The 14,226-nt window shown below is 45.2% G+C and overlaps 1 protein-coding gene across 2 annotated transcripts; it reads right to left on the bottom strand.

Annotated features, from left to right (window-relative positions):
- ERLIN2 (ER lipid raft associated 2) lies at positions 1 to 11,258 on the bottom strand. Of its 2 annotated transcripts, none has more exons than XM_015883123.3 (11): positions 11,090 to 11,258; positions 10,913 to 10,994; positions 10,749 to 10,795; positions 10,185 to 10,246; positions 9,343 to 9,468; positions 7,393 to 7,466; positions 6,964 to 7,022; positions 5,843 to 5,934; positions 5,416 to 5,505; positions 3,870 to 3,949; positions 1 to 2,956 (listed from the first exon to the last, which is right to left on the bottom strand). In XM_015883123.3, the coding sequence occupies exons 1-11, from the start codon at positions 11,194 to 11,196 to the stop codon at positions 2,747 to 2,749; spliced, it is 1,029 nt and encodes a 342-aa protein (XP_015738609.1). In that variant the 5' UTR covers positions 11,197 to 11,258; the 3' UTR covers positions 1 to 2,746. The 2 variants fall into 2 exon arrangements, with proteins under 2 accessions (XP_015738609.1, XP_085366636.1); XM_085510510.1 differs by having other exon boundaries at positions 10,923 to 10,994.
- Between the last annotated feature and the right edge of the window lie 2,968 nt (positions 11,259 to 14,226).

Below are 14,226 nucleotides of genomic sequence, written 5' to 3'. Positions count from 1 at the left end.
TTAAAATTGAAGGCCATTTTATTATCGTAGCAAGTATCAAAATAAAAAGGCTTTGAATTCAGTATACAGATCCACAGCTGCGATGGTAAAGCATCACCAATGCCCCTCTGCCAGCAGTTCCCAAGTATAGCAGTGCCAAACAGCAAACCTGTGTTTCTTTATCACACAGAGCTGCTTTAGCGTTTAGATCTTCCTTCAGAGATTGCAAGATTATGGAGATGACAGAACGACAATGAAAGAGATAAATGGGATAAAGATCGACACCTCCACACTGGAAAATTAAAAGAAATTAATACATAGAATATAGAACTAGAATGAAAAGCAACTATCAACCCTGGCCTGTAAGGACTGGTACAATTTCAGCTTTGTTCTTGCTTACTTTTTGTGTTAATCTGTTAATAGGTTAATTAAACGACTTGGTTTGCAGTAGTGCAGAACCACAAAGGTTCCCAAAATGCTTTAAAAATGCAAGTTTGAAGTCAATAATACTGGCTGATCCTTCTATTCTTCCCCTTCCTCTGAGAAATACTTCAGCACTAACGTTTTCAATTGAAAATCCATAAGACCTATTTCTTCCAAGCTATTGTTTTACAGTGAACTCATACGATAACATCCTTTATAATACCACTTGGTTTATCTGGGTCCATCAGTGAAAACACATTCATCAAAAGGAGGTTTTAGTTTACTAATGGAAAACCTTAACATGAATGCAGAACAATGCTAAAGCAAATGAGATCACCCTGAAAGGTTTAGATACTGTGACCTCACTCCTGCATTTCTGCTGGTCTCTGTTCAACATCTTCTTGCACAGACCTATTTAGAGTGAGCAATATTACAGCCTACCCCCCAATGTGGTCTTTATGACCACTGTGTTGTCAGTCTGTGGATGGAATTTTCCTTAGCTTAAGATTTTCCAACAAATATAAAGATGACATCAAGGAGATGGGATTTTTCTCCAGCAGAAACTGACAATCTCTTATATTCTGTGTTTTCAAGTATCAACTGTAATTCTTCTGACAGGGAAAATAAAACTGAAATGAAAAATACTGGAACAAGCAGCAGAAATTAATGAGATTTCTTAGTGTAAATTACTTCTTTAAAATGATTAATGCATCTTTAAAACACTGAAATGTGAAACCAAGCTTAGTAAAGCAGCAAGCGTTTGGGGTATAAGATCATAAATTCAACAGGTTGGTCCTGACCAACGTAGTGCTTATGCTTTCATCATCTTATAAGGGATGCATTGGCTGCAAATTATAACAGCAATTAATAAGCAGGCTCTCCTGCCAAGTGGCAGATGGATTTGGGGGAGAGGGAAAAGAAATTCTCTAGCCCTGAACTTTTGCTTTTAATACCCCCTCAAGTTTTGTACGTGTAAAACAAGAGACCTATTACCAATTTGCATCTGAGCAATGAAAAATTAATCCATTGTCTGAAATGAAAGGTACATCACATCTCACTGTTCTGACCAAAGAAGGAATGTTTCTCTTTGAACAGCCCAGAGACAAGAGGTGGTCATATTTGCCCTGTGATTTTCCCCCCCCCCACCAAGATTTGAGTCTTTTGCTCTTAGGAGATCTCAAGGTCTGTTGTGGATAAAACCACCCAGGTACAATGTTCCATTCATTTCAGCTTCTCTGAACATCCTCTTCCTAATATAATACTGCAAACACTGAAATCCCATTGGTCTTGCAGAACAGCAGAAGTACTGCAGTGACTGTGGGATGAATCACTCAAGCAGTTTCTCACTAGCAAGGCTTTTTGCAAGGGTCCCTGAGACAAAAACTGCATTCTCTCTACTTCTTTTCTGTCTATGACATCTGCAACAAGTACCGTGCTTGCAGCCTGGTTGCACCAGAAGTTAAGTCCAATTAGCCACTGGCAGGCACTGCCTCCACCAGCACATCTAAGCCCCTCAGCCAAGCAGATGAACACAAACTCTCCTCTGCCCTCCTCAAGTATGACAAATGGAAAAGAAACCAGTGTTAAAAATGCAAAAAATGAGTAGTTTGGGCCACTACCTGTGTGACACGCAGTCTAAGGCTTACAACTCTCCCAGGGTAACAGCTGAAGTGCTGTACCTCACTGTGCATGCGGTCTCAACTGCACTACTGAGGCAAAACACGTTTGCTCAGACCTCAGTAAATGCTGGTTTCATGTATTTGCTACACCTTGAAGGGAGGATGGGCCTGGGGTTACCCACGGGCTGTTAGTCCCAGTGCTCCCAGGCAATGACCCATCATCTGAGCAATGCCTTCAAGCAGACATGGGTAGTGTACAAAAAGTCTAGCACCTTTTATGTTTTCTTCTCAAAGGGATTTGAATTAAGTACTAGAAATTTCCAACTAGGAAAAAAAAAAAAAAGGTCATAGCAGCAATCCCCCCCTCCTGCCAAAATCTCAAAGCTTCCAACTGCTACCAACAACCTCAGTTCAAAACTCATTAACCATCTAAGCTGGCTGCAGAACAGATAGCCTAGCTAGCTTAGCCTCTCTGGAATCACTGGGTTTATAGCCCACTAGAAGGGAGAGGTGCATCTAGCAGACATATCTGGAGCAGATTACTTAGCAGTTACCAGAAACAACATTCCATAAATACCAAAGTTCACTGTGTCTAATTGTCATACAAAAGATTGAGAGGATTAAATTTTTCTTTTATCTCTTTCAGTACAGGAAAAGGGAACAACAAAAAGGAACTTCCCAGTTCGTGTTTCTTTTGATATAAAACAAATATAAATGTTTCTTTTTCAGTTGGTTTTATGAAGCACTTTTGTGTCTTCACTGGGTCCTGCCCCATCTTCTTCATGGATTCCTTCTGCAAGTCCCTCTGCAAATTTACTCTGGCTACCTGCATAGTCCATGAACATATTGGGAATATCTTTGCCAAAATAGATCTTGCTGTTTGCTGCAATAGCCTTGTATTTCATCAGCTGCAAGTACTCGGGAGTTAACTTCAGCTGCACGAAAAGAAAACAGATCACCAACAGCTCAGACTCATGCAAAAGCAAATTCCTACCATAAGCACAGGAGGCATCTACCTTTCAAGAACACAAGTGGGTATGCTCATCCTCTCTCCAGCTGAAAAGATGGAGTACCTCAAAGAATCCTCTCTTTCAGCCTGTCTAAGCAAAGCTAAGTCCAGGTAACTGAATGGTAAAATAAGGAAGTAATGGAAGTAGGTGGGGAAACATTCAGTCCAAACATAACACAGAGATGGAGATGCTCTGAACTCTAACTGGAACAGAACTTGTACACAACCATCTCAGACCTTCTGTCCATTTCTACTGACCCTTACAACACAGGAATTCTTCCTGCTGGCATGTCCTGCGATCCTGATGTAGACAGTAACAAGTTTCATCCATGTGATTTCTGTCCCTAGGGTTCTGTTTTTTTGCAGGAACAAGGCTTTGCCAGGCTAATTACTTTGGTGAACAGAAACAACTTTATTTGTTCTGTACCTGAACACTTGTTTACTTTAAGCCTGTCTGTCACTCAGCAGATCTCCTTGCCTTGGTTACTTGCTAGCTTGCAGACTGAAATGGATCAACATGTCTCATTACAGCAGCATGAAAGGGCAACACTGAAAGTGATATTCTTTCTACAGTGGGAGTCATGGCCCCATTAGCATCCAACAGATCTGTCTCCAGACATAAACCAGATATTTCACGTACCCTGACACAAATTCATCTGTTCACAGCAGAAGGTGAATTTGCAAGTAAGGATATAATTATTGTTTCAGTCTCAAAGATAACTTCTCTGTCTTTGTTTGGCTTTTTGACCGAAACAAGACAGAACTCAGCTCTCCTGCTGAGTTCTATACAGAGTAATGTAAAGAGCTCTGCTACAAGGCACAGCATAAGGAAGAAATACCTTGTTAGCCTCGGCTATTTTCATAGCAGTATAGCATTCAGCATCAGCTCTTGCCTTCTCTCTTGCAAGAAACGCAGCATCTGGAAGAAAACAAATGCTCCCATGTTCAGATTTTCATTTCCAGTCACGTCAGCACCATTTACAGCTGGAAGATTTTTAAAGCAGCAAGTACCACATCTAAACTGTAAGGGATACAACGAGGCGAAGAGGGAACAAAACTGGGAACCCAGAAATGGGATCTGCCTTTATCATCCTGTTGCATTTTAGATGTATTACTAAATACATTGTATCTGCAACTGAAGACCTCAAAGCATTTTATAAACATAAGGTTTTTATTACTGTCCTGTCACACAGGCAGAGAATGCTCTTTCTTCTCTAGCCAGCCACTAATTCTTGTGCTGCAAACGAAACAACCGTTGGGCTGCAAAAGTGATGTTTACCCACAACATTTGCACAGGACTCCAAGAACTGCACAGCAGTCTGTTCTGCAGATGAAGTGCGTAGCTGTTAATGCAATTCCCCAGATGGGATTCTGTCTGGGATACTGAGGTTAAAGCTCTGGCACGCAGGGGCAGGCAGCTTTAACCTTTATAGGCTCTGCCCCATGGACAGATGTTGGCAGAGCTGTTCTGCTGCAGTATGAGTGTCTGTGTCAAGGGCCTGATCCCAAAGGACACTGAACTTTCCTGCTCCTAACAACGACATTTAAGGAAAGAAACATTTCCCTTTTCTGTACTGCATTCCTCTTTTTGGCTTCTGACTTTTTATCTGTCAGATGACACCGACGTGATGCCAAGCCATCATGTTAAGGCTAAGATGAATTTCATCTGGCTGGTTTGATGTGATCTGTTGAGATTCTTTCTCTAAAAGGAACCCACACATTTGTAATATATGCTAGTTTGGATTGCACAGCTGGATAACCCTGTTTGTTTACCTACATTAGTGGGGAGCCCTGTGAGCCACGACATTTAAAAACAGGAGGGCTTTCATAAGACTTCCTCTTTAGACTACTATAATAGTCAGGGACACTAAAAAGAATGAAGACCTGAATCCTCCACAGGCACAGAGCTGAGCTAAAGGCCTGACACACATTTATAAGAAATAAAACCTATTGTGCTTCCACAAATAACTTCATAATGAGAAGTTACTGATCTGTAAAACTCTTAATTGGCTCCTCAGTGGACCTCTGCAAAGGCTGACAGGACCTACAATGAATGGAAGCGAAAATAAGGCTTCACTACTCTGAGCTGGAAATGCAGACCTCTTCACGTCCTGGAATTTGCTTGGTAAAGCATTGTATTGGATGAGATGTCTTCTTAATTTAACAGTACAGCCTCCTAGAGAGATCACCCTTGCAAAAAAGCTTTAAGAAGCATAGTCTGTAAAGAAACATTCCTGTTCCCACATCTGGTCAAGTCTATTTGCTGAAGAAAAAGGGCAAAAAAGCAAAATGCAAACTAAACAGAACCAGGAACAACTTAGATCTAAAGATTCTTCAGATTAAGTCACTGCAGAACATTCTCTTATTGGAAAGTCTTTCACTCACCTTCAATCTCTGAAATCCGTTTCTCTGTTTCTTTTTCCATCACTTTCTGTCCATAAGTTATTTCAGCAACTTGTGCAATTTTTTCTGCCTCTGAAATTAAAAGAGAACATGTCCACATTGTTACACCACAGTCCTCCTATTGCCAAAAGCAACTGCACCCATGGAAGTCCTTCCCACCCTCTCCTGGTGGCAGTCACTGGCAACAACTTTCAGCCTTCAGAACATACCAGCCCACATTTATGGGCTAAGCTGAAGCCAACTTGAGCTTCTCTGGAAGAGTATCAGATCAGCAGCAAAAATATGCAGCAGAGAAATCATCCAACAGTGAACCAGGTGCATAAATCCCTTTATTCCCAGCTTGGTTCCTGTTTGCTGCCTACCCCACCATACACCAATATCTACTGCCTTCAAACAAAGCCATACAGACCAATGAGAGCCTTCTTCCTTTCCGTCTCCGCTTCCTTCTCCACCACCTTTTGCTTCTGTGCTGCAATCAGCAGCTTTGTCTTCTCGCTCTCCCTAGAGTGTCAGAAAAGTCAGTTATAAAACTTGAGTTCATGAAATAGCTTGGCCAACCACACCACAAAGATGAGCTGTTGGCTTAAACCTCCTTCAAGTATGTGTTGAGGGCCACAAAAAGTGAGAGCGTGCACCTTCAGAGCTTTTTCTTAAACCAAACTCTCATGTGACAGCTTATTTTCCTCCAGTATGATGCACACAGCTTTGAAATCACCATTCAGTCAAATGGGCGCATGCATTTTACATGCTGAAGTCTTTTCCATCTTATTGCTTAGGGCACATAAAGTGTGTATGTACACATACTGAAAAGTATATGAATAGTCTGCTCCTGCTCCCAATCAGGGAAGAGACTGAAGCCAAGAGCAAATCTTTCTCAACTGGACTTATGGCAAGAGATAAGAACACGCCGATTGAGGATTCTAATGTGATCTTACTGCACATGACTTACCACGACAGCAAAAGGTCAAGCAGAATGGAAGAGAGGAAACTGATTCTAGCCTGTGCAGACTCTGCTGGCAGAGTGCTCGGAGAACATAAGCATTTCTGAATAATTGAGTGCAAGAAAAGGCAGCTGGCTCACAGCACTGAAAAGGGATCAGTATGTCAAGTGCTTTTCAAGAAAGTTATTCCAAAGCTTTGCAAGGCTTCAGCCTGTTGAATCAACAGTTTCTCCATCCTAGTCAAACAGCAGGATTAGTGGTGGAATCTATCCACCTGCCACTCACTCAAATGCTCTGTGAGGCCTTTTTAGAATAGAGTCAGTGTCAAGGGGAAGGAGCCCTTGGGCAAATAACTGCGCTCAAGTGCTCAAGATGGAGTAATACCCTCAGCAGTGACCTGCAGCCACTTACAGACACACGGCTTGTCTGGTGCAGCCTCACTAGAGCTTTTCTGAATGGCAGCAAGGCAGCACGAGGCAGAGCACAGGCCTGGCAGAGGGCACTCTGATCAGTGCATGCTGTGAAAACACATTAATCTGGATGACCGACTCCTTTTGGTAACACAAAGGTGCAAGTCTCAGGCACTTACATGAGCTCATAATTCCTCCGAATTGTTTCAGGGATGTTTGGCTTTGTAACTCGAACTGCCTGGAAAGAGAGACAGAAGAAAACATAGGCAAGCAGCCAACAATCAAAAGGCAAACAGCCCTGAGGCTGCAGAGGGTGGGGGAGCTCACACTTGTGGTGAGCTCTGCCAGACAAAGCTTTTACATGCTCTGCAGAGCAAGCTGGACTGAATGATCTCCTGACAGGAGAACAACCTGCATCAGCTAGGATGGAGGGTATCACTTAAAGAAAGCCAACAAGGCAAAGCTAACGGGGGACAGGAAGGACACTTCTCATTCCTCATGTACAAAGTCTGTACTTTCAGGGAATTTTCTAAGAGTTACATCTTGCTATTTCCCTCTTAGCCTTTACCCCTCGTGATCTATGCATCCCCAAACAGAACCCTGATTACCTGTATAATTAATCCAGGGGCCATTGTGGTTAGGTCTTGCTGCAATGCCAGTTTAAGGTTTTCATCAATTTGATCTGATGGGAGGAAAGAAAGCAAGTAAGAAATGTAAGCTTGAGATTGAAATGCTGGACTGAGAAAGACCATCCCTGACCTCAGGGGACGTTCACACCTTTTTCAGCATGTCAAGCAATGGTGACCAATGACAAGAACTTGGGAAAGACTAAAGAAATGTGGCAAGCATAAAGTTCTCTTCACTTTTCAATAACCTACAGTTTGGATTTTCTTTAAGCCAAAAGTAGCATTTTTATGGCAAAGAATCTGTGCTTTAACTCACTTCCCTGTTGATACCTTCCCAACTAGGTTCTGGAGCAGATCTGATCCAGCTAAATCTTGAATGATTAGGAACTATATCTGTGCCAGCAGCAAAGAGAACGGAAAGGCAGAAATGTAAAGAGGCTGTATGACTTATTTTAATAGGCTGCAACAATTTCATTGGTAAAGCCTGTTTGGCTGAATGGATAATGGTTTATTCCAGCATAGCTAAGAAATTTCAAAAGGAAGCACAAAACAAAACCCTCCTTCAGTGAAGAGCTCTAAGGATAGCAGTGTTTCCAGTTGGGGCCTGCTGAGAAATTCAAAGGGAAAATAAAAATGAAATAGCCTTGAAAGTGATCACATTGCACTCCTTGATTATTTGCTTTGGTCCCAGTTTAGCGAGCTGGAACTCACACTCATAATGAAGTTCAGCCAGGAGTTTAGGAAACAGCTGTTATCAGTTTCCTGCACCTGCTTGCAGATGTGGGGGCAGAGAATGACATAAGTCTGCTTGAAATGGGCTGTGCCCCATTTCAGAACTCCAGAGCCAGAAAACTTTCAGCTCAGACTGAAAGAGTTACACAGGGGCTTATACAAGTTCCTTCTGTGCAAATTGGTTGTCTTGAGTCCATTTCAAGCAGTTGTCATCAGCAGCTGCCGACATCTGGAGCCTCCATTGACAAAGAACCAGCACATTCACCACAACCCCATAAAGGAACAGGAGGCAAACTGAGCCCTAGTTCTGTATTTTGTGCATAGGCCCCATCAGAAAGGGGATAGGGCTTTCCAAGAAGCTTGGCTATTTAAACAGAGAAGTGGTTTGCAAACACCTCGTGCTCTTTCAGGCACTTGGCACTGAAATCTCAGCCACTAATCCTGTACAGTTTGGGTCCAAACCGTTCACAGCAACACTTCATCCGCAGCCAGCACTGTTGTACTGCCAGATGCTGGAAGGGATTTCTTCTCACTCTAAAGCCATAATGAAAACACTCAGCACTGGCAGAGACTGGACAATTTCTACCAAGAAACCACCACTTTTCTTCAAGCTGTCTCTTGTAATGCACTCCTAGTGTTTGTGCTGCCTGATTTCCCACTGGTCTGCAGAGAAAAAGGGAAGGTTAGCAGGCCCTTAACACACAGCTCTGGTTTGCAGCACACACTCACCGTGCCCAGGAACCACAGCAATGCGCATGATACAAAAAACTATTAAACTAATGAGACAGGGAACACACACCCTTGTTCTTCTCCTTCTTCTTTTAAACAGCTAAGAACAAAAGACCGCCTTTTCCATCTGGAATAGCAAATATTGCAACTGACTCAACCAGCTGTATTTGCTAAACACATATAGTACAGCAGAATTCCTACCCCCTTCTCTAGCCCCTGTGCTACTTCTGACAGGTTTGGGTTTGTTTTTTCTTCCATATAATACAGTGAAGCACTGCAGAAAGATAAAAGGAAGTAAATATAACTGGTTAACAGTTGCGATTCCAAACAGAACAGACACAAGATGAATATACAACAAGCTCCCCAGCTGGAACTAGAGACTTCTGTACCAGCAGACAATGCAAATAGCTTGCAGAGATGTCATCCAAGGAGCCATCAACCTGATAGTGAAAGGTCAGAGAGGCAGCTCACCAAACAGCTCGATGTAGACCTCCTGGAGCGTGTGGACGCTGCAGAACTGGTTAAGCTCATGGTGAATCTTGTTGAAGATGAGAGCTTTGTCATAGTCAGCAGTGTAGTTCTTCACTATGTCGTATACTGCAAAAGAAGTGCAATTGACATTAAGAGCTGGGACAGAGGGACACCACAGGGCAGGCTGAGTGCTGGCAGTCAAATGTTTATGGCCTGGTCAGTGCAGCAAGAAATGTAGTGCTGGACTGCAATGAGGAAAGCAGCCAAAAGAGAAGAGGCTGCACCACAATCACTTTCATCAGAGGAATTTTAATTACTGCTAATATTTCATCACACCCTAATCAATATTCAGCCACACGCCTTATAAAACACAACAACATCTCAGTAATAGCAACCTTCTCTTGATTATCTTGTGAATCACTCTCCAGCAAATGCATGGGGTGTGTCTGAGTTGCAGAATGCAGACTGAATGAAGGTCCTGCTCCTTCTGTGTCACATTCCAACCTGCTGCTCTCTGCCTCCAGTGCAAGCTGCACATCTCGTTAATCAAATCATAAGTCCTTCACTGAAGCATAAAGCCCATAATAATAAATAAAAGAAGCAATGGATGGCGTTCAGCTACTGGTGAAGCAATCAGCAGCACAGAACAAGTATGTGCAAGAAGGATTAAACAAAGTGTCTGGGAGAGCTGGTTTAAGGTTCAAACTCCACAAGGCACACAGGGGAATGACTGCAGTACAGCTCTAAATTAACAGACAAAAGCTGTTCACCTCACCTGGCACTAGCAGAATAACCACCATTGTGGATGGCAGGATTCGCAGGGTCACAGAAACAGAACTCACCTGCGCTCTGGATCAGGAAATTCACCACCTCGATTCTGTCAAAGTAAATCATCACTCCTCCACTGTGAAAGGAAGGGGAAAAGAAAGAAGGGGGGGAAGTTTGTAGGAGGAGGAAAGCTCTGCCCTGCAGCAGAGCAGCCTCTAAGCAGAGCACACCCCCCTCTAGCGGGCTGAGCACAGCATTCACATCCTTCAACGCACCGCTGCGACAAACCCCAGCACAACCCCACACCAGAACCCTGATTTATCCCCATTAAATGTGAGCTCAGGCTTCGTGACCACCAAGAATCACATTCCCAATTCCCAATGCATGGAATAGCCTGCAATAGCTCCATATGTGGAAGCTCAGGGGATACAAGCAGTGCAAGGACACTGATATGGGCTGCATAGAAACATTCTCAGTGGGACTACGCATTAAGGAGCCTTTTGGTGTAGGAGGATGGTGGGAAACCCAACCCATGGAGCTCAAAGTATGGGAGTTAAAGCAATGAGAACAAGGAGAAGGGAGGGAAAGGGAAGGATGAGGCTCCCACCAATACAGGCAATGAGAGCCGAGCACCTCACCTCGTACCACAGGGAACGTTTTTCACCTCATCGGTCTGCAGCGTGGTCTGAAAACGATGGAAGAAACGCTCCTTTAAGGGGCAGCTCCTCACCTCACCAACACTCGGTGTGGGCCCATATCCCACCCCAACCCACCCCACAAAGCCAGCCCGGCCCCACAGCACCTGCACTGACTTGTAGGACGTGATGAAGGGCAGCATGAGGTGGAAGCCCGGCCCGCTGGTGGAGGTCAGCAACGCGCCGCCGCTATGGGAAGAACAGAGGCCGTGAGAGGAGGCCCGGCCCGGGGAGGCCGAGGGGAGGCCCAGGGAGGCCGGGGGGAGGCCGCAGCCGCCTCTTACCGATAGTAGACACCGATATGACCCTCCTCGATCTTATGGATGGCGGACAAGAAGGCGGCAGCAAGGAAACTGAGGACGAGAGCGGCGATGGCACCCAGCTGGGCCATGCCCGGCCTCGGCACGACGCGGCGCAGCGCTGCGCCCGCCCGCCTTACAACGGCGCGTCTGTGACGTTAACAAAGCGCGACGCCGCTGTGAGCCGCCAGGGGGCGATAGAGAGACGAAGGACTGAAGATCACAGGTTCGAATCCCGCCTGCTCCACCCGCAGCTCATTGCACGCTCCGGATCGAGGTGCTGGTGGAGGACACGGGGTTTTATTCCATTCCTTTTGAATCTCATCTCTATGGAGTCACTTTGCATGAGGTTCTCCCATGAACTGACCTGTTGCTCACACACAGGATCCCCAATTCCCCAATTTATTTATTTATTTATTACCCAATATGCTGGGGAAGGGCATAGATGAGTTCCAAAGTCACCCCAATGGGTTTACACCCCACTATCAGCTCACACTGCCCCTTCTACCCCAGCAAACAGCACTCTGCTCTCATTATAGGGACTCCCAGCCATCCAGAGTGCAGAAATGACCTCATTGCAGCCTTTCAATACCTGAAGGGAACTTACTCCCAGGAGGGGAGTAAACTCTTGGAAAGGGCTGACAATAGCAGGACACGGGGAAATGGTTTTAAGTTAAAAGAAGGAAGATTTAGGTTGGATGTTAGGGGGAAGTTCTTTACTAGGAGAGTGGTTAGGCCCTGGAACAGGCTGCCCAGGGAGGTTGTGGATGCCCCGTCCTTGGAGGTGTTCAAGGCCAGGTTGGATGGGGCCCTGGGCAACCTGATCTATGGGGTCTCTATGGGGATCTATGGAGTCTCTATGGGGTCTATGGTGTCTCTATGAGGATCTATGGGGTCTCCTGGGCAACCTGATCTAGTAAATGTGTATGTTTGGTGGCCCTGCTAGGCAGAGGGGTTGGAACTACATGATCCTTGAGGTCCCTGCCAACCCGGGTCATTCTGTGATTCTGTGATTCTGTGAAATGCATCACATTCCCACCCCTGTAATTGTTGAAGTTGGGCTTGAAAACATAGAGGGACCATAAAATGCCAATAAATAGCACAATGTCATTCTTCTATTGATAGATCTCCCTGGGTTGTGTATCACAAAGCTGTCAGGAATAGGTGCTGTTCACAAATAGGGAGTGAAGGATCTGCTCTGTCTGTCCAAATGTTACAGCTCTTAAATAAGCGCAAAAAGGCGCCCGAGATGAAATACTCTCTCCATAAGACTTTTAAGAAATGCTTGCCCAGATTTAAGGCCCTGATAAAATGTATTAAATCTTTAAAGGTTTTAATGAATCTCGTATGTGTTTCATAAATCATGAGCCTCTGCTCAGCCCCGCTCAGTTTAATAAGAGTAAACTAGGAAATTGCTCTGAGCTGAAGCAAAATGCGCTCATATAATATTGCAAAGTAATAGATGTTTAAATGTGGGGTGTTCTGGCTCGCAGGAGAGGCTTTGCTGCATAACATGGGCTCTATATCATTGCCCAGAATAGGAAACCAGCTGTGGCCACGTGTTTAACAGCATCAAGATGTGAGAGAGCACAAAGGTAAATATTATTTGTAATAATCCTGAAAAATAAAATAAAGCCAAAAGAAATCATTACTCCTCCACCTCAGGCCAGGAACATTCAGTGGTGTCTGCCCCAACAGCACAGACTCTTTTACACTGCACCCACACTCAAAGCCTTTTCAGCTCTGCCCATTCCTCCTCATCCCATAGAAGTGAAAATCTATTGGGGGGTTTATTGCAAAAATTGAAGGTCTTTGAGATGCTCCTGTCAGCATCGTCACCATCAGCCACTGCCACCTGCTGCCTTGCACCAGGACAAGATGGAATGGGACAGGGCAGGGCAGGACAGCACAGGACAGGGCAGCCAGGATGGTCCCAGTGCTGGCGGCAGCAGCCCAGCAGGAGAGAGGCTGAGACCCACAGTGAGTGCTGTGTAAAAGTCTGTCCAACCTCATTAACTGTCACAAGTAACAATACCAAGCTGGCAATAAAGGCAATTTCGAGCCTGTTGGCCATTAATCACTGGCTGACAGTTGTGAATAGAGGTGGAAAAACTCTGTCCCCGTGGTTCCTGCTTCAGCGTTTAAAGTTACCTCATGTGCAGCCATGTGGGGAGCAGCAGGGTGGAATGATCACAATTGCTCAGTCCCCATTCCTGTCCCCGTCCTCCATTCCCACCCCCATCCCATCCCATCCCATCCCATCCCATCCCATCCCATCCCATCCCATCCCATCCCATTCCCACCTCCATTCTCACCTCTATCCTCACCTCCATCCCATTCCATCCCATTCCATTCCATTCCATTCCATTCCGTTCCGTTCCATCCCATCCCATTCTCACCTCCATTCCCACCTCTATCCCCATTCCCCTCTCATCCCATCCCATTCCCACCTCCATTCTCACCTCTATCCTCACCTCCATCCCATTCCATCCCATCCCATCCCATTCTCACCTCCATTCCCACCTCTATGCCCATCCCATCTCCATTCCCCTCTCATCCCATCCCATTCCCACCTCCATTCTTGCCTCTATCCCCATCCCATCCCATTCCCACCTTCATTCTCACCTCTATCCCCATCCCCATCTCATCTCATCTCATCTCATCTCATCTCATCTCATCTCATCTCATCTCATCTCATCTCATCTCATCTCATCTCATCTCATCTCATCTCATCTCATCTCATCCCACCCCACCCCACCCCATCCCATCCCATCCCATCCCATCCCATCCCATCCCATCCCATCCCATCCCCATTCGCACACCTTGCCACCCCTGCAGGGCTATGGGATGGTGTGGGGCCCTCCATCCACTTCATGGTGTTTTGAAAGGAAAAGAAGGTGGGGAGAGGGAGGATGTGGGGAGGGAGGAGGGGGGAGAATACTTAACAAATTAAGTCTATCGAACGTTATTTGCAGATTACGGTGCAGAATTGTGTTAAAGTATGTCCAGGCTCGTTACATGTCAGTGCTAACAATACAGCAGTTGGCAATCAAGGCAGCTCTCTGGCGTTGGCCATTAATCATCCCCTGACAGTCCTGAGTTGGAAATGAAGGAAACTGCTC

The sequence above is a fragment of the Coturnix japonica genome, chromosome 10 (assembly GCF_054131305.1).
Source record: "Coturnix japonica strain WE chromosome 10, WE-NBRP24, whole genome shotgun sequence".
Classification (NCBI taxonomy): domain Eukaryota; kingdom Metazoa; phylum Chordata; class Aves; order Galliformes; family Phasianidae; genus Coturnix; species Coturnix japonica.
The sequence above is the reverse complement of the archived record's forward strand: the minus strand, read 5'-3'. Positions and strand labels throughout refer to the sequence as shown.

What these genes read in the sequence shown, in the direction of transcription:
- ERLIN2 (XM_015883123.3), bottom strand. Translation starts at nt 11,196, where the DNA reads ATGGCCCAGCTGGGTGCCATCGCCGCTCTCGTCCTCAGTTTCCTTGCT. An exon ending in TTTCCTGATCCAGAGCGCAG is followed by an intron (nt 9,469 to 10,184) that starts GTGAGTTCTGTT and finishes CTTCTTTTGCAG; the next exon opens with TATACGACATAGTGAAGAAC. An exon ending in AAATAGCCGAGGCTAACAAG is followed by an intron (nt 2,957 to 3,869) that starts GTATTTCTTCCT and finishes CTTTTCGTGCAG; the next exon opens with CTGAAGTTAACTCCCGAGTA.